At 37.8% G+C, this 16041-nt stretch overlaps 1 protein-coding gene across 1 annotated transcript in view; it reads left to right on the top strand.

The window, feature by feature from the left end:
• Nucleotides 1-11460, top strand: part of BPNT2 (3'(2'), 5'-bisphosphate nucleotidase 2) — a 58233-nt gene extending 46773 nt beyond the window's left edge. Inside the window, exons 4-5 of the mRNA XM_075549692.1 lie at nucleotides 374-535; nucleotides 2358-11460. Of these exons, the coding sequence (XP_075405807.1) occupies nucleotides 374-535; nucleotides 2358-2629 (434 nt within the window). The 3' untranslated portion in view covers nucleotides 2630-11460. The remainder of the gene's footprint in view (nucleotides 1-373; nucleotides 536-2357) is intronic.
• The last annotated feature ends 4581 nt before the right edge of the window (nucleotides 11461-16041 follow it).

The raw sequence follows: 16041 nt of genomic DNA, 5'->3' as shown, positions 1-16041 counted from the left end.
TCGTCGTGGTCTTTTAGTGTTGTTAATGGGTAAATTTTACAAACAGAAATTTATTTAATGCGTTTAGAAGGCTGGAAGTCTAGGAAAACCACATTTGTCCCTTTTAGAAAATTCCTCTTCCTCAGTTTCCTTGTGTTTTTCAAGCAGCAATCTTTCTCCAAATGTGCTTCCTTGTCTCCTGGCCTAACATACTTTTTCACTTATCGATCTCAAAACACATCCTACACTGATAGTGCCTCATTGACATAACGAATTTCTATCCCAAATGAGTTTTCATCTACTGCTTAGGATTTACAACACATATTTGGGGATAGGAGCAATTAATTCATAATATTCCCAAAGTTATTAAACAAGGATTCTCTTTGCTTTTCAGCTTGGGCAATGGTAGATGGTGGCTCAAATGTAAAAGCTCGAACTTCCTACAATGAGAAGACCCCAAGGATCGTTGTGTCCCGTTCCCATTCAGGAATGGTCAAACAGGTTGCTCTTCAGACTTTTGGAAATCAGACTACAATTATTCCTGCTGGTGGTGCTGGTAGGTTCCCACTGCCTTGTGTTCCCATTTAATATCGGGCTAGTAAGATGACTGTCCCAGCTTGGGAAGTAGAATAGAGAGTGTTTTTTCAAGACTGCTCTGATTCCTACATGAAGGGAGGATTTTCCCTTGCACTGGGCTTTTTATAAGAAACGGAGTCTCCTAAGAGTGATGCCTTTATCTATGGGATAGCACAAGAGTCTTTTTACATCATTGATATATTCTATGTGAAAGTGCCCTGTAAATGTGATTACAAAATAATTGTTCTATTATTACAACTATGGGCTATTGGGGAGGAGAAGAAAGGTCAAGCTCATACACATGTAAATCTCCTAGGATAGGATGGCTAATCTGTGGGTTACTTTACTTTTAATACCCTAAACTTCTCAGCTTGCTCCAGGCTAGTCCAGAATGAGCAAGAGTGTCTAGCCCCTGCCCTGCTTAATGTAAATGGCATAACACTGTGTACCTACTAGTTGCATCTTGGCAACCAGCAGATTTTCTCTGAAAAGACCCAAACAATAAATAACTCTAGGCTTTGTAAGCTTCAAATAGTTTCTATTGCATATTACCCTTTGATATGTTGTTGTTAGTTTGTGCTTGTTTACAACTCTTTGAAAATATATAAGCCATTCTTAGTTTGAGAGCTGAAGGGAAAGCAGCTAGGGCAGGCTAGATTGACACTCAAACTGTCGTTTGTGGACCTCTGTTATGAATATTCATCCAACATGACAGATGTGTTGTAATGCAGATAAATAACAAATTACAGTCAGAAAACAAGTGTATGAAAACTTTTCTAACACAGCAGTAAAGGGAGATAGATGTAAAGGTCTCTTATCATAAAACCTAAGACTTTCAGTGCGCCTGTGGGTCACTAGGAGTTATTGACTCGATGTCAGTGAGTTCGGTCTTGATTGCATGTATTTGCCTTCCTTACAAGCTTCATTAATTCTTACATAGTCTCTGTTAGAGATAAGGCCAAGAAGAATCTGTTAAACTAGATTTTAGACTTACTTTCTTCTGCATTTGTTTTCTTTTGTTGTGTCAAGTGTACTCCTTATTAATAAAAGCATTTAAGATAGTATTTTTACATTGTATCCTATCCATTTAAGTCTAGGTAGTCAAGTAAAAATTATGGTAGGTATATAAATTCAGTATGTCGTCCCATAGAAAATAACACATAACTGTGTCACTCTGTAGCAGCAGTTCTCAACCTGTGGGTTGTGACATCTTTGGGTCATAATATTTCACAATATATAATTACATATTTCACAATATAATTACATACTGTTTTGTGATTAATCACTATGCTTTAATTATGTTTAATTATGTTCATTTTGTAATAATGAAAATACATCCTGCATATCAGATATTTATATTATGATTTATAACAGTAACAAAATTACAGTTATAACATAGCAATGAAAATAATTTTATGATTGGGGGTCAATACAACATGAGGAACTGTATTAAAGGGTTGTGGCATTAGGAAGGTTGAGAACCACTGCTCTATACAAAACAATCCAAATCAGAAAATAGGTTTAAAATTTACAGGCATACATTTGGTTATACTTGAAACTAGATTAATCAATTTACTTTGAAGTGTATTTTTCTAATTTTTGTTTAATGTGTGTGCTGTTAATTTTTAAAAACCTTTATATTTTTAAATAACTTTAAATGTAGAGAGCAGTTGCAAATTCATGTAATACAGAGACCTCCTGCCCACCACTTTGGTGACTTTTAAAAATGTATATATTTTTAAAAGTAAACTATTTTCTTAAGCTCTTTCATATAGTAACTGAAAATCTGTTTGTTATTTTAGGTTATAAAGTTTTGGCACTGTTGGATGTGGCGGATAAAAATCAAGAGAAAGCTGATCTCTATATCCATGTGACATACATCAAGAAGTGGGATATATGTGCTGGCAATGCCATCTTAAAAGCCCTTGGGGGTCACATGACTACCTTGAATGGTGAAGAAATTAGTTACACTGGTTCTGATGGTGTTGAAGGGGGACTTCTTGCCAGCATCAGAATGAATCATCAGGCTCTGGTCAGAAAACTTCCAGATCTGGAGAAGATTGGGCACAATTAGTATAATTGACCTCAAAGCACAGCTTTTCTAGATCCTGAGCCACTGAAATTTTCAAGGGATGTTTCTTTGTGGAGACTATGCATGGTTAAGGCCATCAGAACTGTTGAGTATTTATGAAGCATCAGAGACTTATTTTCCCCATGATACAGGATGCACCATCAGGGAAAATGGGTTGCTTCGTGTCTCAAGTATTGTCTTTATTTTTGAGACTATTTTCGTACAGTTGTCATATACAAAGCGCATATATATATATTTGTGAATTAAAATCTATAGTGGAGTCTACATTGTTACGAGTCACCATTTTTGCACAATATCATGAATCTTCACTATTTGTTAGTATTTTCATATAGAATTTCTCTGAAAGGATTGATTTTGTGTAGATGTTTAATATAACTTTACAATTGAATTTCATTGAAAATCAAGTAATTGGAGGTTTTAACGCCAAATTTGGAGGAAAGCACAAGAAGCCACACATACATTAATATGCAACAAATGCTTTATCTATTACTATTTCTTATAGATAAGAATAGAAAAACTTAGATTGTTTCTCCAAAATTTAATAACAGACTCACCAGCTAATGGGAAATATGACTTACGGTGGTTGCATTGTAATTGTAATTTATGTGTGTGTGGTGTTTTTGTTTTTCCTTTTTTTTTAAGCAGTGTGTATTTAGACCCCGAGGGGAAACATTTCTGCCATCTTGCTGTCCATTTTTGTTTTCCCTATGAAAGGTGCATGGTCCCATCTGTCTTCCCTTCCTGACCAACATTTAGTCTTTGATACTGTAAGAAATGAATGGCTTAAGGCTTCAGGGCTAACAGTTAGGATTTTGGTATATTTTCTAATTAAGGATAAGATACACTGTTAAACAATATCAGAATATTGATGATTCTGTGAATTGAAAATTCGTTGACATTACAAGAATTAAACTAACTTTCAAAAATAAAATTTAACATTGCTTTAGTACTTAATGAAACAAAATTGCCAGGTTTGAATGTAGAAGTTTTTAATCTCATTTTCAAGATTGAATTGTATTGTTTTTGACATGGCTGCTTTGTCATTAATTGTTTACCCTCAGATTAAAATATTTAAGATTAAAGTAGATTTTTAAAATGACATTAACATTTTTTCTTTCCTTTTTAAAGTTCAAATCTATAGGCTGGTTATAAGAAATATTGTGACATATTCACTCATGTCCTTGTAGCTGGAACCTTGCTTTTTGAGTTGTCTTACCTCAGGCAGGCACTAGTTTCTCTGTGTAGTACATATAAATGTCATTAAAAACCAGTATTAGGTGTCTTGGCGGGGGGGGGGGGTCTTCATGTTATATAACACAATGAAAATGAGAAATAGTTCTCACTGGTTTTTCTTGTTGTTTTTAGCTTATAACCCTAAGGCAAGTTTTCTTTTATTTTTCTGTCTTGAATTTGACCAAAGCATGGATATTCTAACCTGTTGAAATGTACGCACAACGTAGGTTTTGGATGCTACTCTTTGACAAATGTTTCAATGCCTCGCTAATGAGCAGGATTTTCTATTAAATCTCTTACATTTTCTACTTAGTCTTTAACAACTTTTCGCAAGTCTGATAAAGTGACTTCACTGAAAAGTTTTTGATGATTGGAATGCATGGCATTTAAACAGGTCTTAATTCTGAAAGAATATCAGCTATTTCCTCTCTAGCTTGCTGTGAGATGAGGGGGACTCTTTGTTCTCAGGAGAGATGGCAAAAAGGCTCTTGCCAGAGACCTATGACTTTCTTGCCTTATGTCTGACTTCTAGGGAAATGGAACTAAGAAAATAGAAAAAAGAATTGAATTGGGATTTAATTTTTAATTTTTGGTTTTCCTTCAGTATTACATGGAAACTTCATGATTTAATGGAAACAAAAACTAGTTCACATTAGCACTCATTATTTTAGTTTTGTTTCATTCATCTGCTTGTAGATAATGATTTTGAAGCATTATGTGCAAAAATTAAGATATTGGCTGACAGATACATTATTTTTATAATTCTGGGTATATCTATTTACTAATAATTTTTAAGTGCTTTTATGTAATGTTATTAAAAACTGTGTTTCTAAAAGTCAATATGCATTACAGGATTACTATCAGTACAAAAATCAGTATTTATATGTATTTATGTGAGAAATTAATTGTGCTAGAACGTACCCATAAAACAACTTCATGATTAAGTAGAATTACTCAATGAGGCATGTAATATCTTCTATGATTGCATTAATTATTTCTAAAACATAGCAAAATAAGTAGGCAATATAGATGTCCCGACCTTTCCAACTCCTGGTTATCTCCTTCATTTTAGCTCTTATTTCGAGGATGATTCTCCATTAAAATTGAGTTTAAACACTGTATGAATTAGAAAGCCATGATATTCGTAACATCAGTGCCCATCAGTTAGGCCTATCCTTAGCCTTATCTTTTCCCTATTTGCCTCACTTGGCCATGGTTCCCTTTTATCTTTATTCCTCTTTCTTAGCCAGTAGACTGCCCTGAATTTTGGTGTATACTCATTTCACTCAAGATTGATTGCTGTTGTAAACTGAGACCCCCAATAAACTTTTCATTGGAGGAGATCAGTTTGGAAAGAACTCTAATAGACCTTTTTTCTTTTTCAAAGATTCACTTTAAAAGGTAAAGAAAATTACCTGCAGAACTACAAAGTTTAAACAGTCAGATCTAATCTATTATTTTGTCTTTAAAAAGACTTCCGATTCACCCCTCAAAAATATAAGCATAAAAAAAATCAAGAGTGTTGCATAAGCCTTTTTAGAACACTTTATTTTCTTGTAAGATATATTGCATGTATCTCACATTTTTATGGGCCTACAAGTTGGGTCATATTTGTCTTTGGTATGTGTTCCAGTTGTCCTCTTCCCCAATTTTAATATTTGTTTATTTTATATTAATATTTACATGAGCTGCTCATAGCTATATAATGAAATAACAAAAGAATCATGTATTTTAAATAATAGTGCTTATTACTTGTTGGATGCACTCTGAATATTTTGCAGATTGTGTCAGAGAAGTTGAAGGGAGGGGCAGTGCTAGTAGAAGGTGGAAAGGATATAGAAGTACCTCAGCAAACACCTTTCTTGTCTCTCTTATCAGTAGTTCTGCTCTCTTCTGTTAGTTCAGAAAGGGGTTTGTACTCTAGTTTTAAGGGTGATTATTATCTTTGATAGCCCATTCTGAGCAAAGCAAGCTGGAATGCCACCCTGTTCGAAAGGAAAGATAGTACCGCTTTCCGCTTGCTGAGATGGCCTGATGGAAATACTCTTAAATTAAAAATAAGAACTATTTGGTTATTCTAGTTGTAACTTAACTATCTTTGCTATATGTTTGATTGGTCCTGCATAGAAACATTGATTTCAAATTTTATATCTTGATTGGTTTTAAAAGATGTATATAATTATTTTCAGTAAATGTGTACGAAATGTTTGTCTTGTAACTGATGTGTTGTGAAGATAAACCTAATCACCTATGGTTTCATATTTATCCTAAAATAAAGTTGTGCCTTAACAATAGGGCATTGTATGTTAACAAGGGAAGAACCTGTCCTTTTTATAATGGGGAAAATAAAATTTTTTTGCCATTATAATTCCTTTAATGTGTTTTAATATTAGATTTGAGGAAAATCTATTTAAATAAAATTGATAGAGCACTAATTTTGCATAATATAGAATTTGCAACTAACTACATTAAAATTGTTTAAATAGTTGTATTGACATTCGTTTTATATTATACAATTTAAAAGTTTAAACACGTTAAAAAGTCAGGAAGTTGTCACACAACCAGTTTTAGACATTTTCTTTTAAGGTTTTTTTTGTTACATCATTTTATTGTAGTCTCTTACAGCTCTCTCCTTTTTTAACATTTTATTGGAGGCTTGTACAACTCTTGTCACAATACATATATAAATCCATTGTGTCAAGCACATTTGTACATATGTTGCCATCATTTTCAAAGCATTTTCTACTTGAGTCCTCGATATCAGCTCATTTTTCCCTCCCCCCCTCCTTCATGAACCCTTGATAAATTATTATTTTCATATCTTACATCATCCACTGTCTCCTTTCACTCACTTTTCTGTTGTTCATCACCCGGTGGGGGAGTTATATGTTGATCATTGTGATCGGTTCCTCCCTTTCCCCCCCATGACCGAATGCCAGATTATTAGAACAGTGTTCTTGCGTTGAGGGAGTACTTGAGTCGAGGCTCAATGTCCATCTGCTCCCTTAATACTTAACATATAAATGTAAGTACATGGATCTAGTTTCCTTTTGTTATATATAAATAGATTTACGTATGTACATGTCTATATTTAGATCTCTATAAATGTCCTTTGGATCCTAATTCCTATATTTCATTTTCCCTTCCTCTTATCCCACTCTCATGTTCTGCCTTCACTTGGATTTCAGTAGTTCCTCGCTGTTTCATTGCCCTTGATTAAATCCCACTAGACATCGTACACCCTTCTCTTCATCAATTTTAGTTCACTTCTTGTCCCTTTGCCCTTGGGTTGGTTCTCCCAGGAACCATCATCTCCTCCAAATTGTTTATCCTGCTTAGCTTATCTAGGTAGACATACAGAGACGATAATTAGTGCAAAAAGCAAGGCAAAGCCAAAGAAAACAACAATGGAACACAAAACCAACAACAGCAACAAAAGAAAATAGCAACAACAAAAAAGCCAATGACCAAAAAGGAAAAGCCTATAAATAGTTCCAGGTCTGCTTTTTGATCTTTAGTAGTACTTTCCAGTTGAGTCTGATGGGGTGCCACACTGTCCCCAAAGTCTATTTTTGGTATTCCCTGGGGACTTCATTGCTTTGCTCCCCTTGCTGCTCTGTTGCATGCCCCAGCGTGATGGGGTCAGATCAGGTATAATTCCTGCACTGTGTCTCCAGTGTTTCACCCCGTAATGCTGTGGTTCAGTGAGGGATGTCCTGTTGTGGTGGGGCTGGCCCTATGGTTCTCTCTGTGCATTGTCTGTCTGAGCAGGAATATCATCTTCTGGGCTTGATGGGCCAGAATGTATTCCATTTACTCTCCTTCCCTCATTGTTTGCTCTTGTGTGCCCTGATCAGCTGTGCCTCTCTCCTCAAGCTGTAGCTTCAGTGCTGTCCTCTGAAGTGCATTCTTCTGAGGGGTGGGGAGGTCCACATAGTTGGGATTAGGCCCAGCCCCGCAGACTTCTCTATTGGTTCCCTGGTACATGTCGCTATGTTGCATTCACAACTTGGCACGCTGGGTTGAAGCCTGTTCTCTGTCTCTCCTTTGGAGATATAAACAATACCCTCCCCTTGGGTGGGTTAGTGCCCTGCTCCCCCACCTACCCATGTCTTTTTTTTTTTCTTACCTCCTATTTAGTTGATTGTCATATGTATCCCTGGATTGGATTTGGTCCCTGCCAGAGTACTTGGACCTCATCCCAGAAATGTGTTTATATAGTAGCTTTTCTCTTATTCCCCATTTTTAAAGTTTACCTCAGCTGACTCATGTTGTAGTTTCCCTTTTGTGATTGGCTTACTTCACTTAGCATAGTTTCCGCCAGTTGTTCCCATGCGGCAATGTGCTTCATGTGTTCTTCACTGCTTTTTAGGCATGCGCAGTACCCCATTGTATGTATACCACAGTTTTTGTGGTCCATTCGTCTTTTGATGGAAATATGGGTTGTTTCCAACTCCTTGCCATTGTGAACTGTGCTGTGATGAACATTGAAGCACAGATGTCTGACCGTGGTTTAGTTCTTGCTTCTTTTGTGTATATGCCTAGTAGGGGGGTTGCTGGGTCATGTGGTACTGTTTTAGATATTGCCAAATCCATTTCCATAATGGCTGTACATACATATCTATAGGCCCACCAGCAGTGGACGAGAGTTTCTGTCTCCCCATAGCCCTCCAAACCCTTGTTACTTTCTGATTTTTTGAATTGTGCTATCTTTGAGGGTTTTAGGTGGTATCTCCTAGTTGTTTTAATTTGCATTTCTCTTATGTTTAATAATCGGGAACATTTTCTCCTATGTTTATTGGCATTTGGAGTTCTGCCCTTGTGAAACTTCTGTTCAGATCCTTTGCCCACCTCCTCAGTGGGCAGTTAGTTTTTTCTTATTGTAAGATAGAAAAGTATTATAGATTTTAGTAATAATGCCTTTGTCTAATGTGTTATTGCTTAAGATGTTTTCCCTGTCAGTGGGCTCTCTTATTACTCTCTTGGTGAATTCCTTCGACGTACGCATGTGTTTTATCTTCAGTATATCCCACTTGTCATTTGTACCTCGTGTGTATTTGTGTCCTTCCTTATTTCCAATAGCCTATGTATTCCCTGTGCCATAGTTCTCAGGTTTATCCCAATTTCTTCGTTGATGGTCCCAATAGTTTGGGGCCCACTTGATTTTATTCTTAATGCATGGAGTGGGGTATAAGGGTCTTGCCCGCATTTTTCTGCAGGTAGATGTCCATTTTTTCCACCACTTAATGAAGAGGGTATCTGCTTCCCATTTTATATTTGTTGGGCCTTATCAAAGATCAGCTGTCTATTCTGATTTCTGGGTTTTCAATTCTTTTTCATTGGTTGGAGTATCTTGTCATATCAGTACCACACTGACCACTGTAACTGTATAGTATAGTATAGTAGGTACTAAAGACAGGTAAAGCAAGCCCTCCAACTTTATCTTTTTCTTGAGTACTCTGCTAATTCTGGGATTCTTACCTCTCCATATGAAGTTGGTAATTAGTTTTTCTGTTTCTTTGAGGAAGGATGATGGTATTTGTATACAGATAGCATTAAACTTACATGGTGCCTTAGGCAGAACTGACATCTTTACTATATTGAGTATTCCAATCCATGAGCATGGGATATCCTTCCATTTGCTGAGGTTACTCTTGGTTTCTTGTAACAGTATTCTGTAGTTTTCCTCTTATAAATGTCTTGGTTTTTTAGTTGTGTATATCCCTAGATATTTCAGTTTTTGCTTGGCTATTGTGAAGGGTACTTACTACCTTTTTGATCACCTCTTCTGTGATCTTGTCTGATGTGTATAGATGTCCAATAGTCTAATGTTTGTTGATCTTGTATCCTGCCACTCTGCCATATTCCTATATCTCTTTTCAACACTCCAATTGAGGAGTCTTGTGGATTTTTCAAGTGCAAAATTACATCATCTGTGATTAATGAGTTTCACCTCTTCCTTCCCAGATGAATACCTTTATGTCTTTGCCTTACGTTGTTAGCTAGGAGCTCTAGTACAGTGTTAAATAAGAGTGGGGATAGGGGTCACATTGTCTGGTCCCCTTTTTCAGTGGGATTGTTTTCACTTTTCCTCCATTGACTAACATGTTGGCTATTGGTCTTTCGTATATAGCTTGTATAATATTGAGGAATTTTCCTTCCATTCCTATCTTGAGTGTCTTAAACAGGAGAATTGGTGTTGAATGTGGGCGAATGCTTTTTCTTCATCTAGCAATTGTATCATGTGGTTCTTATAATTTTTCATTTCGATGTGGCAAATAATACTAATGGTCCTTCGTATGTTGAATCATCCCTGCATCTCTTGAATGAATCTCACTTAGTCATTGTGAATTATTTGTTTTATATGCTTTGATATTTATTCTATTGGCCAGTATTTTGTTGAAGGATTTTTGCATAGATATTCATTAGGGATATTGGTCAATAGTTCTTGATTCTTGCGGGATCCTTGCCTGTATTAGGTATCAGAATTATACTAGTTTCATAGAGTTTGGGAGTTTGCCATCTTTTTCGATGTTTTGCAAGAGTTAGTGGAGGATTGGTGTCAATTCTTCCCTGAGTGCTTGGTAGAGTTCTCCTGTGAAGCCATCCGGCCTGGGGGGATTTTTTGTTGTTGATAATCACTTGATAAACTGGTCTGTTTCTTCTATTGCTATGGGTCTCTTGAGGTTCTTGATGTCCATCTGGGAGAGTATAGGGAGGGATTTGTCAATGTCTTCCAAGTTTTTAATTCATTAGATTACAGGCATTTAGAGTACTGTGTAAATATCATTTTGATTTCATTAGGGTCCATTGTAATGTCCCTTGTTTCATCCCTCATCCTTGCTGCTGAAATTTGTTCCCTCCTTTCTTTGGTTAGGTTTGCCAGTGGTCTGTCTATTCTGTTAATCCTTTCAAAGAACCAACTTTTAACTGCATTAATTTTTTCAATAGTCTTCTTGTTTTCCCTCTCCTGTATCTCAGCCCTGGTTTATATTCTATCTTTCCTTTTTCTATTAGTAGGATTGTCCTGTTGACTCTGCTCTAATTGGTGTAAGTTTTGTGTCAGCATTTCAACCATAAGTCTCTCTTCATTTTTCATGTGTGCATGTATTGGTATCAAAATTCCTTTGATAACTGCCTTTGTTGTATCCAAAAAGTTTATTATGTCATTTTTTCATTCTCGTTGGTTTCTAGAACCTTCTGATTTCATCTTCGATGTAGGCCAATACCCACTCCTTTTCCAATAGAGAATTATTCATCCTCCAATTTTTTGTCTTTGTTTTCTTCATTCGTTTATTGATTTCCAGTCTTATGGCATAGTGTTTGCAGAGAGAAATCTATATAAACTCTGTGCTTGAATTTACTCAGGTTCAACTTGTGTACTGGCATGTGATCTATCTGTGAGTATGTGCTATGTGGGCTTGAAAAGAATAATTTTTATTTTCATTTGGGTGGAAAGCTCAAAATAATGGGTTAAGTTGCCCAATTGTATCGTTTAGATCTGTAGCCACCTTGTTAAATTTTTTTGCCCTGTGATTTTCATTTTTATGAGTGTGGTTTATTAAAGTCACCTATTGTAATTATTGAGTCTGTGATTTATTTTTTCATCTTTTGTAGTATTTGATTTATCAATTTCATGGGTCTCTTGTTGGCATGTATATATTTATTATGCTCACTGGTTCTTGGTCTACTGTTCCCTCAGGTATTATATAGTGCCCCTCCTTGTGTCTTGTCATGGTTTACACCTTGAGATCAATTTTGTCTGAGATTAGGATTGCATTGCCTGCTTTTTTGAATTGCTATGTGCTTGGTATATTTTCCTCCAGCCTTTAATTCTCAGCCTTTTTTGTCTGTAATCTTGAGATGTGTCTCCTGTAGGCAGCAGATTGACGGTTGTTTATTAAGCCAGTCTGCTAGCCTATGCCTTTTAAAGCTTGAGTTCACTTTATTTTTACTCAGTGTTATTACACCCATCGGTGGACTCTTGTGATGTCATCATGTACTTTTTGTCTTGGGTTTTATCCTATCTCCCTTTCTTATCACTGTATGTGTATATGTTTGTGTTTAATTGTTGCCTTCTTTCCACCATTGAGTCAATGCTGTCTTAGGGGATGTTTTTTCTTTGTTGTCCTCTGTGTGAAGTTGTTTTATGTGATAGTTTGTTATTTGTGCACAGTGAGTGTTGATCTTCTGCCCATACTGCATCGGCAAGGATCTTTTGTAGGGCTGGGTTTATTTTTACGTATTCTTTGAGTTTTTCCTTGTCTGGGGAGATTCTTACTTCACCATCTATCTTAAAAAAAATAATTTTATTGAGGGCTCATACAACTCTTATCACAATCCATACATACATCAATTGTATAAAGCACATTTGTACATTCGTTACCCTGATCCTCAAAACATTTGCTCTCCACGTAACTTCTCCATCTATCTTAATAAGATAATTTGGTGGATATAGTATTCTTGGGTTTATGTTATTTTCCTTGAATTGTTGGAATATCTTACTCCATTTCCTCCTCTTCATCGTTTTTGCTGGTAGGTCTGAACATATTGTTATTTAGTTACCTTTATAAGTAACTGCTTGCTTTTCCCAAGCTACTCTTATGATTTTCTCCTTTTCCTAAAAGTTGGATAATTTAACTATTATGTGTCCTGGTGGCTTCTTCTTGAGATTCAGTCTAGCTGGTGTTCTTTCTGCCTCTTTAACGGCTGCCTGATTTTCATTTATTAAGGTGCAGAAGATTTCCTCTTAACTCCCTCGCTATTTTTCCTATTGACTTCTTTGTTGTGTCTTGTTCTGTTAGTCCAGTTATTCTAATATTGTTTCTTGTCAGAGCATCAGACATGGCTCTCAGGTTTTCTTCAATTTCTCTGATTATCTTATTTAACTGCCTTTCCTGTTTGTTGAAGTCTACCTGGTCATACGATTCTCTGCCTCCTCAATTCTTTTGGAAAAATTACTTTGCCATTGGATTTGTTATTTCATCCTTTGTCTCGTATTTCCCTTTGGTGCATGGCATTCATTTCCTCTATCGTTTAATCCATTTTCTGTAGTGTTTTCCTCATATCCTATATGACTCCAAGCAACATTCTGAAGATTTCTTTCTGTGACAGGTCAATGTCTGCTTCTTCTGTGCATGTCGTTAGTTTCGTGACTTCTTCGGCATTTACTTTTTTCTCTTGCTTTTTAGTTTAGGTTTTCAGGGCTGGTTGCTGTTTACATGTTGTTTTAGAGGAGCCTGGCACCGTTTTCCAGAGAGTCGAAGAGCACTGGACTCTGTCATTGGGAGAGTGGTAAGAGTGCTTCTTCGAAATACCTGCAGCTTACTGCACTGGGGGTTTGAGCTGTCACTTTATCTTCCTATGGTTTAACCTTTACCCAAGCCAGCTAGTATTCCGTTATTTGGATGGCAAGTTGGATGGATCCTCTTGGGACACTGATCTGGTGGTTATGGGCTGCTAGGATGGCGCTTCATTGGCTGATCTCCCAGGAATCTGGTGGTGTGGCCCACGGCGGCTTAGAGTGCCTCAGTTGGCATGTGGTGGTGCCTGCTGGAACGGGAATGCCATGGGGGGTAGGTCGTGTAGTCGCCTTAGTGTAGAGCATGTGGATGGATGGATGGTGAAGTTACCCTAGTTGGAGCGATAGCCACAGTTTAGGCAGAGGTTCCTGCAGTAGTTTGGAGCACCACAAGGGGCGGACAAGAGTTCCCCCAGCCATTCATAGTTCAGCAGAAGGCAGGCAGTACTTCCCCAGACACGTGTAAGGCCACCAAGTACAGGCAGGAGTTCCAAAACTGGCAGACAGAATTGCCCTAGGTGGAGGGGAGTGGCCTGGAGGCCAGTAGTGGCATGTGAAAGGAAAGAGTAAAAACAAAAAATTCAAAAGAATAAAAACAGCTCACTGAGACTCTAGGAAATAGAAGAGCTATAAAACGAAGGGGGAAAAGAAAGCTAGCTGAGCCCCAGTGGCTTGTCTGTGTCTGGAGGGTTTTAAATCCTGCTCAAGGTGTTGGGTGGGTTCCAGGGGAACATGGGAGAGGGGGAGACAGGGGAAAGGAAGTGGGTGTTAACAAACTCAGGGACAAGGGAACAACAAGTGATCCAAAATTGATGGCCAGGAGGGTGTAGGAGGCTTGGTAGATGACCGATATTGCTGCCGTGTGCTACATGCAGTACTCCAGCAGGCTGGAGGAAGTTCCCTGAGCCACACATAGGGCTGAAGTAGACAGTTAAGGGATCCCCCAGCCATGAGAAGTACTGTAAAGGGCGGACAGGATTTCCTCAGTCGTGTGTAGGGCTACTGAGGGTGGACAGTAGCTCCCCCAGTTGTGCGTGTGGAGTTACCCTAGTTTGTGCTGAGTGAGACTGGTAATTTCCCCTGTAGCTCAGAGAAGTTATTTTCTTTTTCTCTGCCCAACTAGAACGGAATTTACCACCTAGCTATGGGCTGTCCATTTATGCTCTGTCAAACTGTGTTCTGAGACTGGTGGGTGCCCCCGTGGCTCTTTGTTATATTGAAAGCCCCCTCGAACTATGCTCTGGAGATTACTTATGGCATTCCTTAACTCTGGCTACCTTGTTATTTTAATGTATTCTAAAGGACAGTGTTCTGCTTGTTTGCCTCAGTTAAAGAGCCACAGCTTGGAATTGGAAGTTTTTACTAAGAAAATGTTTTTTCTCCTTTTTATATTGCACCTGTGGAGTGCCCTGATTTGGGGGCTGTCACGCTGACTCCAGGGAAAAAGGACTAGCATATTGCTCCCCAGCTATTGGCTATCTGATTGTGTCCTGCCAAACTGCGATCTGACATAGGTCACTATCCCAGTGGCTCTTCAATAGCTGCAAATCTATGGCTATCTGCGCTAGCAGGTGTGAAGCTGGGGAGAGGCAGAAATGGATGTCTGATGTACCAAGTCCATTCCTGCTTGGGGGTGGGGGACACCAACCCCTAGGCTGCAAACACAGGGTAGCTAGCAGTGCAGGGAACTCTGGTGTGTGGTCTTGTGACTAGCTTCCTTTGAGCCTGGGATTATGACCACTTACAGACAAGAGTCTGGGGTAATCGTTACACTGAGGGGCTAGGGCACAGTGAGGGGAATGGGTCTAGCAGAGCCCCCAAGCCAGCACAATGAATCAAGAGCATTTCAGTACATTCTCGATTCACCTTGTGAGTAAATATCAAAACGGGGGTTCTGGGCTGTACCCTAGGACCCTGATTCTATATTTAGCACTAGGCCTCCCTGTCTCAGTCTCTTTACCTGTTAATTTTCTGGTCTGGCAGCGGGAGCTCTGGGCAGTTAATTCTCCCTGGACACCAACTTTCTCTGCACCATTTTCTTCTTTCACTTATTCTCCGTTTCCCACCAACCTTCCCTGCCATAACCTCAGAAAACTATCCGGTTAGTGTCTTTATAGATTTACCTATCCTGATATTCATATTTTTTAAAATACGAAAAAAAAACCAACAATGAAGTAAAAAGAAAAACCTAAGTTGAAAATATAACAAATAATCAAAACCAGAACAAATTTATAATGTGTCAAAGGGAGAACAAAGGAGTTGTTACATTTTAACCTAACTACATCTACATTAGTCCCCTTTCCAATGCTCCCTGTAAGCAAGGATGTTCACATCCATGGTCAATGGTCAGAGGATATCACCAACGGGGTATTTCAAGTGGGGACCCTGCAAATGGCTTTTGGGGATTCACTGACAACCGCAGCCTCCTGGATATAAATTTAAAATCCATTTATGTGTAGATGACTCATACATCTTCCTGATCTGCTTTAGAAACATCATTACCCTTTTATTGAAGAATATTGTAAATCTTCGCCATGCGGCATATGGTCATTCAATGGATCTCATTCATTCACTTACTGCTATTGAGCTGATTACAAGTCATAGTGTAATCATAGGTAGAAAGGCCCTGGTAGGTTTCTAAGGTTTATCTTTTTCTTGTGGAGTGGCTGGTGGTTTCAAACTATTGACCTTGAGGTTAGCTCAACATGTAACCACTATGCCATGAGGGCTACTATTTCTAATCTTAATTTAGCCAATAATCTCCTTAATGTAACCAATGTTATCCAATTGGTTTCTTGATATATTTAGGTCTGAGATGATAATTAAATATATTCTAAGTGAAATGTGCTCAGACATGTCT

This window comes from Tenrec ecaudatus, chromosome 5 (genome assembly GCF_050624435.1).
Source record: "Tenrec ecaudatus isolate mTenEca1 chromosome 5, mTenEca1.hap1, whole genome shotgun sequence".
Classification (NCBI taxonomy): Eukaryota; Metazoa; Chordata; class Mammalia; order Afrosoricida; family Tenrecidae; genus Tenrec; species Tenrec ecaudatus.
The sequence above is the reverse complement of the archived record's forward strand: the minus strand, read 5'-3'. Positions and strand labels throughout refer to the sequence as shown.